Source organism: Elephantulus edwardii, unplaced genomic scaffold (assembly GCF_000299155.1).
Source record: "Elephantulus edwardii isolate Elephantulus edwardi_28Jun2011 unplaced genomic scaffold, EleEdw1.0 scaffold00013, whole genome shotgun sequence".
Taxonomy (NCBI): Eukaryota; Metazoa; Chordata; class Mammalia; order Macroscelidea; family Macroscelididae; genus Elephantulus; species Elephantulus edwardii.
The window spans coordinates 16,553,099-16,565,188 of NW_006399763.1; the positions used below are offsets into that span (position 1 = coordinate 16,553,099).

At 38.3% G+C, this 12,090-nt stretch overlaps 1 protein-coding gene across 1 annotated transcript in view; it reads left to right on the top strand.

Moving 5' to 3' along the window:
* Positions 1-12,090, top strand: part of USP45 (ubiquitin specific peptidase 45) — a 74,811-nt gene that overhangs the window by 2,444 nt on the left and 60,277 nt on the right. The window contains exons 2-3 of the mRNA XM_006881196.1: positions 4,889-5,061; positions 7,329-7,432. Of these exons, the coding sequence (XP_006881258.1) occupies positions 4,889-5,061; positions 7,329-7,432 (277 nt within the window). The remainder of the gene's footprint in view (positions 1-4,888; positions 5,062-7,328; positions 7,433-12,090) is intronic.

Below are 12,090 nucleotides of genomic sequence, written 5' to 3' on the forward strand. Positions count from 1 at the left end.
GTACCATGGACTGCTAGGAAAACAAACAGATTCATCCTGGAAAGGGTTAAAGCGGGTGCTTCCTTGGAGGCAAGGATTCTGAGGCTCCGTCTAACACACTTTGGACATGTTGTAAGGAGAGACCGGTCCTTGGAGAAGGACATCATGCTTGGGAGGGTGGAGGAACAGTGCAGGAGAGGAAGGCCCTCTATGAGGTGGACTGATTCAGTAACTGGGGCAATCGGGATGGGAGTGTCAGAGACAGTGCAATTGGACAGAGCAGAGTTTAGGGCTGTTGTATGTAGGGTCACTATGAATCGCAAGTGACTCGATGGAACATAGCAACAGCAACATTTTGGTCAACAGTGTCTGTACAGTACAGCATATAGTAGTAATCGGTTATAAACAGTAAAATAATTTTTTGAGACTATCCATTAGGAAGAAAGACTCTAACAGTTCTTGTTCTTGTAAGTTATATTGTTGCTTGTTTCTCTGTCTTTCCCCTTCCATCACTGATGAAAGAATTATCATAACAAAGCTAGTCTATGGGAAACAGTTTTACTTTTGCACCTGGTGGGCTAGTGGTAAAAAATTGCCTTGGCAACCCAAAGGTGGTGGTGATGGTGGTAGTGGTTGTGGTGGTTGTTAGGTGCCTTCAAGGCAAGTACAACTCATAGCGACCATATGAATAGCATGTGGATCTCAATCCTGTCCTGTCCTGTGCATCTTCACACTTCCTGACACACTAGAGCCCATTGTAGCAATCACTGTGTCAGTCCACCTTGTCAAGAGTCTTACCCTCCTTCGCTGACCCTCCGTCTTTCATGTCTGTCTTCAAGGAGTAGCCCTTCTTAGCAACATGCTTGAAGTATGTGAAGCAGAGCTTTATCATCTTGCCGCCAAAGAGCAGTCTGGCTGCACCCTCTCCAAGACATGTTTGTTTGTTCTCTTGGCTATCCTGGGATGTTCAGTGCTCTTCTCCAACAGAGGCATCAATTCTTCTTCTATCCTCCTTATTAATTGTCTGGCTCTTAGATGCATAACAAGTAATTGGAAAGACCATTATCTGAATCAGAAGCATCTTCATCCTCAAACTGACATCATTATGCCTCGGTAATTTGGAGAGGAAGGTGGATAGTTGTAGTAGTGTAGTGGAAGAGCCCAGATTGGAAGTTAGTTAAAATTACAAAAAACTATGGCAAACAGCATTTAATAATTAGAAAATGGAATATATGTAGCTTGAATGTTGGAAACTTGGAAGTGGTTAAAAATGAAATGGAATTCATAAACATACTAGACATTAGTGAGATGAGATGGACCAGCTTGTTCTACTTGGAGTCAGATAATCATCTCGTATACTATGCTGAGAATGAAAAACAGAAGAATGGTATTGCATTCATAGTCAAAAAGTCAATTTCAAGTTCTATCCTGAAATACAATGTTCTTAGTAACATGATATTATCCATACACATGCAAGGAAGACCTATTAATATGACTATTATTCAAATATATGCTCTTACATGTAGAGCCAAATAGGAAGAAATTGGGAACTGAAATCTTGCAGTCCAGAATTGACCGAACATGCAACCAAGATGCATTAATATTAATTGGTGACTGGAATACAGAAGTTAGAAAGAGTGAAGAAGGAATAATAGTTTGAAAATATGGGCTTGATGATAGAAATGAGGCAGGAAACAGAATAATAAAATTTTATATTTTCAATGATTTATTTATTGCAAATACCTTTTATAAAAGAAAGTTACAGACAACAGCTTTGCACATGGATCTCACCTGATGGGCTGCATAGGAATCAGATTGACTATATTTGTAGAGGAAATTACTGGAGAAGCTCATATTGGCCAGAGGCAGACTGTGGGTCAGACCATCAGTTACACATATTATTGTTGTTCTGTGCCATCAACTCAATTGCAACTCCTATCAACACTATATATAAGAGCCCTAAACCCTTCCCTCTCTTGATCCAACTTTACCGTCTCTAATACACCTACCCCCATAACCCCAGTCACTGGGTCATTCCATCTCATGCAGGGTCTTCCTCTCCTGTGCTGTCCCTCCACCCTCACAAACATCATGTCCCTCTCCAAGGACTGGTTCCTCCTTGTACCCTGCCCAAAGCTTACATTGTAAGCTCCAGAATCGTTGCCTCCAAGGAGCAGCCCGATTTCACCCTCTCTAGGACAAACCTGTTTGCTCTCTTTGGTGGTTTGGAAGCAGGAGTGGCATCCACTTCCTAAACCACATGCCTCTGGAAACTATGAACTTGGAGAAACAACAGTAGTTATAGGAAGGCTTCAAGTATTTTGTTCATAGGGTCGCTATGAGTCGTGCTCGACTTAACAGCAATCAGCAGCAACAACAATAACAGCAGTCCATGGTATATTTAATACTCTTCTCCAGCACTACAGCTCAGACATCAATTCTCCTTCTGTCATCTCTTGTCATTGACCAGCTTTCTAATGCATAGTAAGTAATTGCGATCTTAGTCCGCAAACTGACATTGTTGCTCTTCAGTACTCTGGAGAAGTCCCTGATAGCAGATTTTCCCAGTGTAATTGCCTTTTGATTTCCTGGCTGCTGGTACCAAAAGTGTTGATTGTGGAGCCAAATAATCATTAAAATAAGTCCATAAGAACCAAGATATAATCTTGAATCTATTCCATCTGAATTTCAAGATCATCTTGGGTATTTGTTTGAGGCAGTGATCAAAGAAGACCGGGTAAATTCTAACCCCTGTGGTGGTGGTGATTATATGCCGTCGAGTATGACTTACATTGACCAAATGAACAATAGCTCTGAACCCTGCTCTGTTTTAATCCAACTTTGCCATCTCTGCCTCACCTGATTTTGTTGCCACCATAATTGTGTCAATCCATCTCACTCAGGATCTTCCTCTCCTGCACTGACCCTCTACCCTTATAAGCATGATATCCTTCTCTAAGGACTGGTCCCTCCTGGCGGTATGCCCAAAGTATGTGAGACAGAGTTTCACAATCCTTGTCTCCAAGGAGCAACCTGGTTATCTGGTTTCACTCTCTCCAGGGAAGACCTGTTTGTTCTTTTGACAGTCTATGGTATGTTCAGTACTCTTTTCTGGCATCACAGCTTAAAGACATTGATTCTTATCATCCTTTGTCATTATCATGCTCTCAGATAAATAGGAAACATTTCAGAAAACCGTGGCTTAGATCAGGTACATCTTAGTCTCTAGACTGACATTGTTGCTTTAGCATTCTGGAGAGGTTCTTGACAGAGGATTTTCCCAGTGCAACTCATCTTTTGATTTCCTGAGTCCTAGTCTCAACAGTGTGGGTTATGGACCCAAGCAAGATAAAATTGTTAACAACTTCAGTCTTTTCTCCATCTGTCATGATGCTTGCTGCCTATTGGCTCAGTGGTGAGGATTTTTATTTTCTTGATGTTGAGATGCAATCCGTACTGAAGGCTGCAGTCTTTGACCTGCAGCAAGTGCTTCAAGTCCTTCTCAATTTTGATTAACATGGTTGTGTCACCAGCATAGCACAAGTTGTTAATGAGTCTTCCTCCAATCCTGATGCCACATTTTTCTTCAAAAAAAATCTAGCCTCCTGAATAATCTGTTTAGTATGTAGTTTGAAAAGTTATGGAGAAAAGATATATCCCTGACGCTCTCCTTGCTTGGTTTTGAACTATTCTGTGTCTCCTTGCTCTATGCAGACAACACTTTCCTGGTATGGTTTTGCATGAGCACAATCAAGTGTTCTGGGGTTCCCATTCTTCCTAATGTTAGCCATAAATTGTTTTGATCCACACCATTAAACGTGCCCAAAGTATGCAAGACGAAGCCTCATCATCCCTGCCTTCAGGAGCACTCTGGCTCTACCCTCTCCAAGACATAGTTGTTTTTTTGTCAGCATATGGGATATTCAGTACTCTTCAGTTCAAAGGCATCAGTATTTCTTTAGCCATTCTTATTCATAGCTCTCAGCAGCATAGCAAGTAATTAAAAAGAGTGTGATCTGAGTCAATCGAACCTTAGTCCTCAAATATGCTTTGGGCATGTGGCTAGGAGAGGCTATTCTTTGGAGAAGGACACCATGCGTGAAAAATTGGGGCATGGTAAAAAAGAGGAAGACCTTCAACCAGGTGGACTGACTGATAACAGTGACTACAGCAGTGGGTTTTACTGTGTCAGATTGTGAGGCTGGCATAAGATAGGACAAGGTTCAAATCTATTGTTCATAGGATTGCTTTGAGTTGTACTCAACAGCACGTAACAACATAGTCAAATGCCTTTTAAAAAATATTTTATTAATTTTTATGCCTGTACCGTCAAATCAGATCCAACTGGTATAGGAGGAGATTGTCCCTCCTTCTCCAGCAGAACATCTGGTGGATTCAAACTGTGCACCTCTGGGATTGCAGTGCAGCTTCTTACCACTAGGCCACCAGAGCTCCCTTTCAAATGCCTTTTTATAGTGTAAAACACTAATAGAATATCCTTCTGGTACTCTCTGCTTTCAGCCAAGAGCTATCTGACATCAGTAATGATATCCCTATAGTATTTAATAATGCCATGGCCTCTTCTAAATACAGCTTTTATTTCTTGTAGTTCTTTGTCAGTATATTGTTCTAGTTGGTTTTGGATCATTTTTAAAAAGATTTTACTTGCATGTCATAGTAATGATATTATTTGAGAATATCCACATTCTGTTGGATAACCTCACAACCATAATTTGTTCTTAAGCTGTGTAACTAAATATTTGTATGAATGTTATATAAATATATTCATAAAATATTTATCCTTGTGAGTTTTGTTTTATGACTCTTTGCTTTTTTAGTTATAGTGTTTTGCTTGTTGATGATAACCCTTTGATTTAAAAAATGCTAAAATTTCTTTTGTCTAACTCAGTAGGTTTAACTTGTCAGCATATAAGTCATTCTGTCAGTCTGAATCATGTGAAGAAAGCAGTAGCTGAAAATTTATGGTCAGTCTGTTCAGAATGTTTAAAAGAAAGGAAATTCTATGATGGACAGCCAGTACTTCCGTCTGATACTTGGTTGTGCCTCAAATGTGGTTTTCAGGTAAGGAAAATGCTATTTACATGTGAATTTTTTATAAATATTTTTCTTAAATGCTTATTTTTATTTGAACTATTGGTTGTATGAAAGACTTAAGATAAATTTATTCCATTAGAACAAAACTCCTTAAGAATGAGCTTAGAAATAGCAAAATTCAACAGAACAGCAAACAGCAAGTGCTGGCGAGGTTGTGGAGAACCTGGAGCCCTTATTCGCTGTTGCTGGGAGTGTAAAATGGTGCAACCACTATGGAAGGCTGTATGGAGCTTTCTTAAAAAGTTGGAAATAGAATTACCATTTGACCCAGCAATTCCACTACTGGGAATATACCCTAAAGAAACCAGAACTTCCACCCAAGCAGATATATGCACCCCCCCATGTTATTGCAGCTTTGTTCACAATAGTAAAGCGTTGGAAACAACCCAAGTGTCCATCAACAAACAAATGGATAGAGAAACTGTGATATATTCACATAATGGAATACTGTGCTGCATTGAAAAACAGAACTCATGAGATATTATACAAAATGGTGACCTTTGAGGACATTATGCTGAGTGAAATATCTCAGTCACAAAGGACGAATACTGCATAGTGCCACTGTTGTAAAACGGGACTGACTTCGGGGTTGGGGAAAACTAAGAAAAGAGAGGGCAAATAATGTATACTGGATTGAAACAGATGAGGGAGAAAACTGTTTAAAAGAAATATAGGATTAGGTATTATTTTCATGACAAGGTTACAGACAAAGAAATGCATATTAAAATAGACTGTGGACTTGGGGGGGCGGTTTGTATAACAATGAAAGAATTTTTTCTTCAAAGAGAAAACAAACTGGGAGAGGGCTGGACAGGAGGAAAATGGGCAACAAATGAATGGGGAAAAATTAAATGGAAGGAATATGCTGTAAAAAACATATATGTATATATATTGCATTAAAAAATCATTAATAATAAAAAAATGTTTAAAAAAACCCAAATGAACAACAACAACAACAGCAAAAAAGAACTGGTGGGCCCAGAAAGTAGGGAAGAAAATGTACATAAAATAATGAGTGCTCTAGTTGGTTTTGGATCTGTAAACTTTTGTTAATATCATAATAAATTTTTTAAAAATCAGTACAAAAATTAAATTTCACAATTAATACATAAAAAAAGAATGAGCTTAGAAATTTTTATTAAGATAAAGTGGAAAGTGTGCAGTGTTTAGAAATTAATCATGTTTGGGATATAAATACTTCAAAAGAGAATGCAGTCTGTGAGTGGTAGTTGACATATCTGCACCTGTCTTTGCCTCTTTTGGGAAATTGATTCAAGTTTTCTTTTTTTTCCTTCCTTATTGTGTGCCATTGAATCGGATCTGACTGTCACAGGAGGAGATTGCTCCTCTTTTCTCCAGTGGAGCTTCTGGTGGATTCACACCTCGCATCTTCAGGATTGCAGCATAGCTTCTTACCACTAGGCCACCAGAGTTCCCCTTCCAAATTTTCTTTTAAAACAATATTAAAATGTATTTATTTTCTTTCTAAAAGACGATTGCTTATTTTGCTTCTTTAAAAAAAACCAACAACCCACTTTACAACATATTTAAAAAGAACAGAATTTTTCCAGTGAAATTGAAAGTGTATACCTTTTAATATAGAAGACCACTAAAGTAAAAATCTAACGAAAGATTTACAAGCAAAAGACTCCATCCTGGAGAGTTATCAGGAATGAGGAAGTAAGGAGAAAGGAGCAAAAGTAAACAGATCAGTTGAGTGAAGCAAAAGGTAATATTTTTTGAAAATTAAAAAGTGTATTATTTTTTAAAAAATAAAAGAAGCATCCTTATTAACTGAAATAGAAAATCCAGAAGTAGAGCCACTTCAGGGTTAGTTAATCCAGTGGTGGTAGTTGTGTGCTGTCAAGTTGGAACTGACTCTTAGCTTCCAATAGAGAAATACTAAAACTCAGGTTTCTTCCATTTTTCTGTTGTCAGTATGATTCTGTTATCCACTGTTGGTTCTGATTGGTGATGACTTAATGTGTGCAGAGAACTGGTCTAGTAGGTTTTCAGGGCTATGATCATTCAGAAGCAGATCACTAGATCTTTTTCCAAGATGCTTCTGGGTGGTTTTAACCGACCAATCCATTTGCACCACTACTTCTCACCTTACAATACCCTAAGGTCAGAAAATACTTTCAGTATAAATTTGAGTTATGGTTTATGCTTTTAATTAATTTGAAGCAACTTTCTATGTTAAATTATGCAAAGGGCATTCTGTTTGTCTCTAGGGATGTGGTAAAAACTCAGAAAGCCAGCATTCTCTGAAGCACTTTAGGAGTTCCAGAACAGAGCCCCACTGCATTGCTGTTAGTCTGAGCACATGGATAATATGGTAAGTTAAACTTTGTTAGTTCATATTCTGTACCCAAAAATTAATTTTATTTTAGCTTCACAAGGTAGGATATTTAAAGAATGTAACCAACTTATCCCTTTTTAGCTTCAACACAGTCCGTAAGATAATTTAAGAATATTCATATTGTTCTTAAGAGTGAAGTTTAAGTTACAGAGAATTTAGTCATCTCTCCACTTTTCTCAAAGTTTTCTTTGTGCTTTAAAGGGGAAAATCTTTCCCCCCCCACTTGATTTTCTCTGAGAACTCCCTAATATAGTTTTTGAGAGTTCAGGTTAAGTGTCATATAGATTCTTTGCAAAGAGAAGGGAAAACTTGGGAAGATGTAGTTTGTGAAATTTCTCAGATGGTCTTGTTACTCAACTCTGATTGAAAACCTTATTGAGTTCCATTATGCATTTTGTGTATGAGGGAACAGTATCTTTTAATTGTTGTGGTTACAGAGTAAAAATGCAGGCACTAAAAGAGGCCTTTTGAAACCAAATCTCTTTCTGTATACTGCCCTGCCTCAAGGTATAACCTAAAAAAAGCAAATTTAGACAGTGATAAGGAGAGCCTTTATTCTCCCTATCAATGGGGGAGGGGAGCAAGGGCAAAAGGATTACTACAATTATAGGTGGTGGTTGTTATGTGCTACAACTCATAGCAGCCCTGTGTACAGCAGCCCTATGCCGTGCTCTATCCTGTGCCAGTCTCATTGTCTCTTACACACCTATCCCCATTATCCTAGTCACTGAATCAATCCATCTCATAAAGGGTCTTCCTGTCTTGCACCATCCCTCTCCAAGGACAGATCTCACCTTGCAACATGTCCAGAGTATGTCAGAGGAAGCTTCAGAATCCTTGCCTCCAAGGAGCAGCCTGGTATCACCCTTTCTAGGACAAACCTGTTTGTTCTGTTAGCAATCCATGGTATATTCAATACTCTTCAGTACTCAAAGGCATTAATTCTCCCTCTGTCATCCCTAATCATTGTCCAGCTTTCTGATGCATAACAAGTAATTGTAAAGACTATATCCTGCATCAGGCTTACTGTAGTCTCCAAACTTGACATTGTTACTCTTCAATACTTTAGAGAGTTCTCTGACAGCAGACCTTCCCAGTGCAACTCATCTTTTAACTTCCTGGCTGCTGATACCAAGAGTATTGATTGTGGAGCTGAGCAAACTAAATTGGGATAAGAGTCTTTTGTAATCAGATACTTAGTGTGAGTTCTGCAAGCTTCAAGAATTAGGAAAAAATGTTTTGTTTTTATTTTTTCTTTTATAAAGAGTGAAAAGACAAGAAATAGACTGAGAGGAAGTAGAATGAAAAGATGATGTGATATGCTCTATGAGGGGTCCTTAAAGAGGGCCTGTTTGTGGATTCTTATCTCCTGTCCATCAGTTTGTAGTATTGTGATTTGCATATTGCTATGATGCTGAAAGCTCTGTTACTCTTTTACTAAATACCAGTGAGATTAACCATGTGAATAAATTTCAGTGTTACTTCTGCACCAAGACTAGGAAGAAAAGTCTTATGATCTGTTTCTGAATACTAACCAATGAACTATGACTTACAATAGAATATTGTTTGATAAAGTGCTGGAAGATTATTACCCCTTGACTGGAAACTCAATGCCAGACTCATTGCTCTCAAGTCGATTCTAACTAATAGTGACACTGCAGGATGGAGCAGAACTGCCTTCTTGAGTTTCCAGGACTGTAAACCTTGGTGGGAGCAAACTTCCATCTTTCTCCCTTGGAGAATCTGGTGGGTTGGAGCGCCCAAGTTTTCAGTCAACAGCCCAACCCAACACTAGCTTTATACCCTCAGGACTGTCTTATGGTGAAAACTCACTGTCTTGAGTTAGTTTAGACCCTTCATCAAGTTTCCAAGGCTGTAAATCTTAAAGGGAAGAGACTTCCCATCTTTCCCTCACAGAGCTGATAATGCATCAGTCTATTGGTTAGACAAATGAAAAGTGAGAGGACTGCACCTCCAGAGCTCCTCCCCCAGCTCTCTCTGTTCAAAGTTCATCCTTGAAGAGTCAGTTTGAAAGGCACAGCCTTTCTCTCTAGCCCAGAAGGCACTCAAAATGCACAGCTTCTGCAATAATGGACTTATCATATTAACAGTCTTGAAGATGAGGCATGATGGGGCATTTTGTTCTGTTGTACATATGCCCACCATAGGTCAGAGCCAGCTATATGGAAACTAGAAACGTTCATTTTTGGCTGAGGGTGGGCCAAATTTCAATGACTGAAGAGAAGAAGAAATTCTAAACAGTTTGTTTAAAAAGCATTTTTGTTTCTGATTGGTCAGTGAGAATAGCAATTCAGTTATTTATTTATGACACAAATTAGAGAAATCTGGAGGATAAGCAATTCAGTTATTTAGGAGACAAGGAATAAGAATTTGGAAAATCTCTGTCTGATTTCATCCCAACTTACAAGGACCCTATAGGACAGTGTCGAACGGCCCCATATTATTTTCTAAGATTGTAATCTTTATGGAAGCAGATTGACATAACTTTTATTGTGGGAGCACTTTGTTGTCAAGTGCTGTCGAGTCCACTAGAACTTATAGTGACCCTTTGAACAGTGGATCTGAACCCTGCATTAATTATCCTTTGTGATCTTGGCCATCTCTTGAGCCCACTATTACAGTCACCGTGTCAGTCCATCTCTTTGAGGGTCTTCTCCCTCCTTTTCTGACTTTCCACCTTTCCAAATATGATGTTCTTTTCCAGAATAAAGATAACTGAAGAATGATCAGTGCCTTTGAGTTGTGGTGTTAGAGAAGAGTGCTGAGTATCCCATGGACTGCACAAAAGGCAAACAAATATGTCTTGGAAAAAGTGTAGCCAAGGTGCTACTTGGAAGCAAGGAGAGTGAAGCCTTGCCACACATACGGTGGGCATATAGTTAGGAGGGGACAGTCCTTGGTCATGGGCAGCTAGTGGTTTCAAATTGCTGACCTTTTGATCAGTCAAGTTACAAAGTTCCATCTGAACTTTATAACTAACTTACTTAACCCCTAAGTCACTTAGGAGTAGGACTCTACCTATTGGGAGTGGGTTTTGTGTTTTGGTGTCTGGCCATGTTGTAGGTAAATAAGGAGACATTTTGATTGTTAATCTAAATCATTAGAGTGGTTATTTGTAGTAAGCCATTTTCTGAACTCAAAGATGGAAAACATCTCTAACCATTGCTTTTTTCACAAGATTTGGGTAAAATTCTGTGTATCAGGTGCTATAAATGGATGTTATGTTGGAAAGCTTTTTTATATTTTACAATAAAGTTTTTGTAACTAGAAGCTAGGACTACTAGGCTTCTAAGTTTTCAGGGATGCTTAAATTTTTAAAGGCAAAAATATTATAATATCCTGTTTTTATTCCAGGGTTTTAAAAGTAATATAAAGAGGCTGACATCAATTGAGCCTCCGTCTACTTTCACCAAATCATGCATTCTAAATAAAGTATATTTTAAAAAAATTAATACAAAGATATTCTGGATCATATAAGAAATAATTTTTAATCTAAGATAGCCATAGATTTGATGGTGTTCAAGTTTATATTTGCATGGTTTATTTTGTTGCCTTTAACGTAGTATTATTGGGGAGAATGAGAAAAGAACAGAGGGAAACTTAATCTGTAAATGAGCTTTGAAGCCAGGGGAAACTGGGATGATGTCATTGTGTGCAGGTTCAGTAAGTAACTTAGCATTAATATGAATAAAGCAGTGGTTTCAAACTGAAGGGCATCCCTGGGAAGACTTACTAAGACAGATTTCTGAACCTCATTCTTTGACTTTCTGATTAATGAATCAGATATTAATTATATCTTTTGCGGGTCCTGAGAATTTGTATTTTTTTAAGTTCCCAGGTGTTGCTGATGCTGCTTATGTGGTGTCTCATTTTGAGAACTACTAGAGTAGAGAAAGGTATGGCAAAATTGAATTACATTAGGGCACCAGCAGGATAGGTTCATCTCAAGGAATGTGTGCCAAGGTCCCAGTCCAAAACTGTTAGCAGCATAATGACCGTATGAGTGATGATTTAATTTGAACAAAACAGAGTAGCAAATTAGCATTGTTGTGGTGGTTGTGTACCATCAAGTGGGAACTGACTCATATAGCTGACCCTCCAATGAGTGTTCAGAGGCAGTTTAGTCACTGGTGGATTTGAACTGCATCCCTTTGGGATTGCAGTATAGTTTCTTACCACTGGGCCACCAGAGCCCCCTAAATTAGTATTAGTTTTAGGATATGTTTTATCATTTTGTTTTTATATTTAATTCTATAATTTATTTTCCTTTTTTAGTTAGAAGAGATACAAGGATCATGTGTTCATTGAGTTTTACAAGTAGGTGTGTCAAGTTGATATTTTAATGAGTGTCATTTAAAATTTGGCCCTTATAAAATTGTTTTCCTTTAAAAGGAAACTTAAGTTCGTCAAATTGCATCTATTGACATTTAAAGTTTGTTAACATCCTGTTTTCCCACTTTACCTTCTCCTAAGTGCTGAGCAAGGGTGATGAGGGTAGGACAGGGTTCAGATCTGGTGTTCATAAGGTTGCTGAGAATCAGTAGTTGATTTGGTGGCACCTCACAACAATAGCATCGTATTTTTAAAGGGCCAGAAGGGGGAAAAGATGGGCA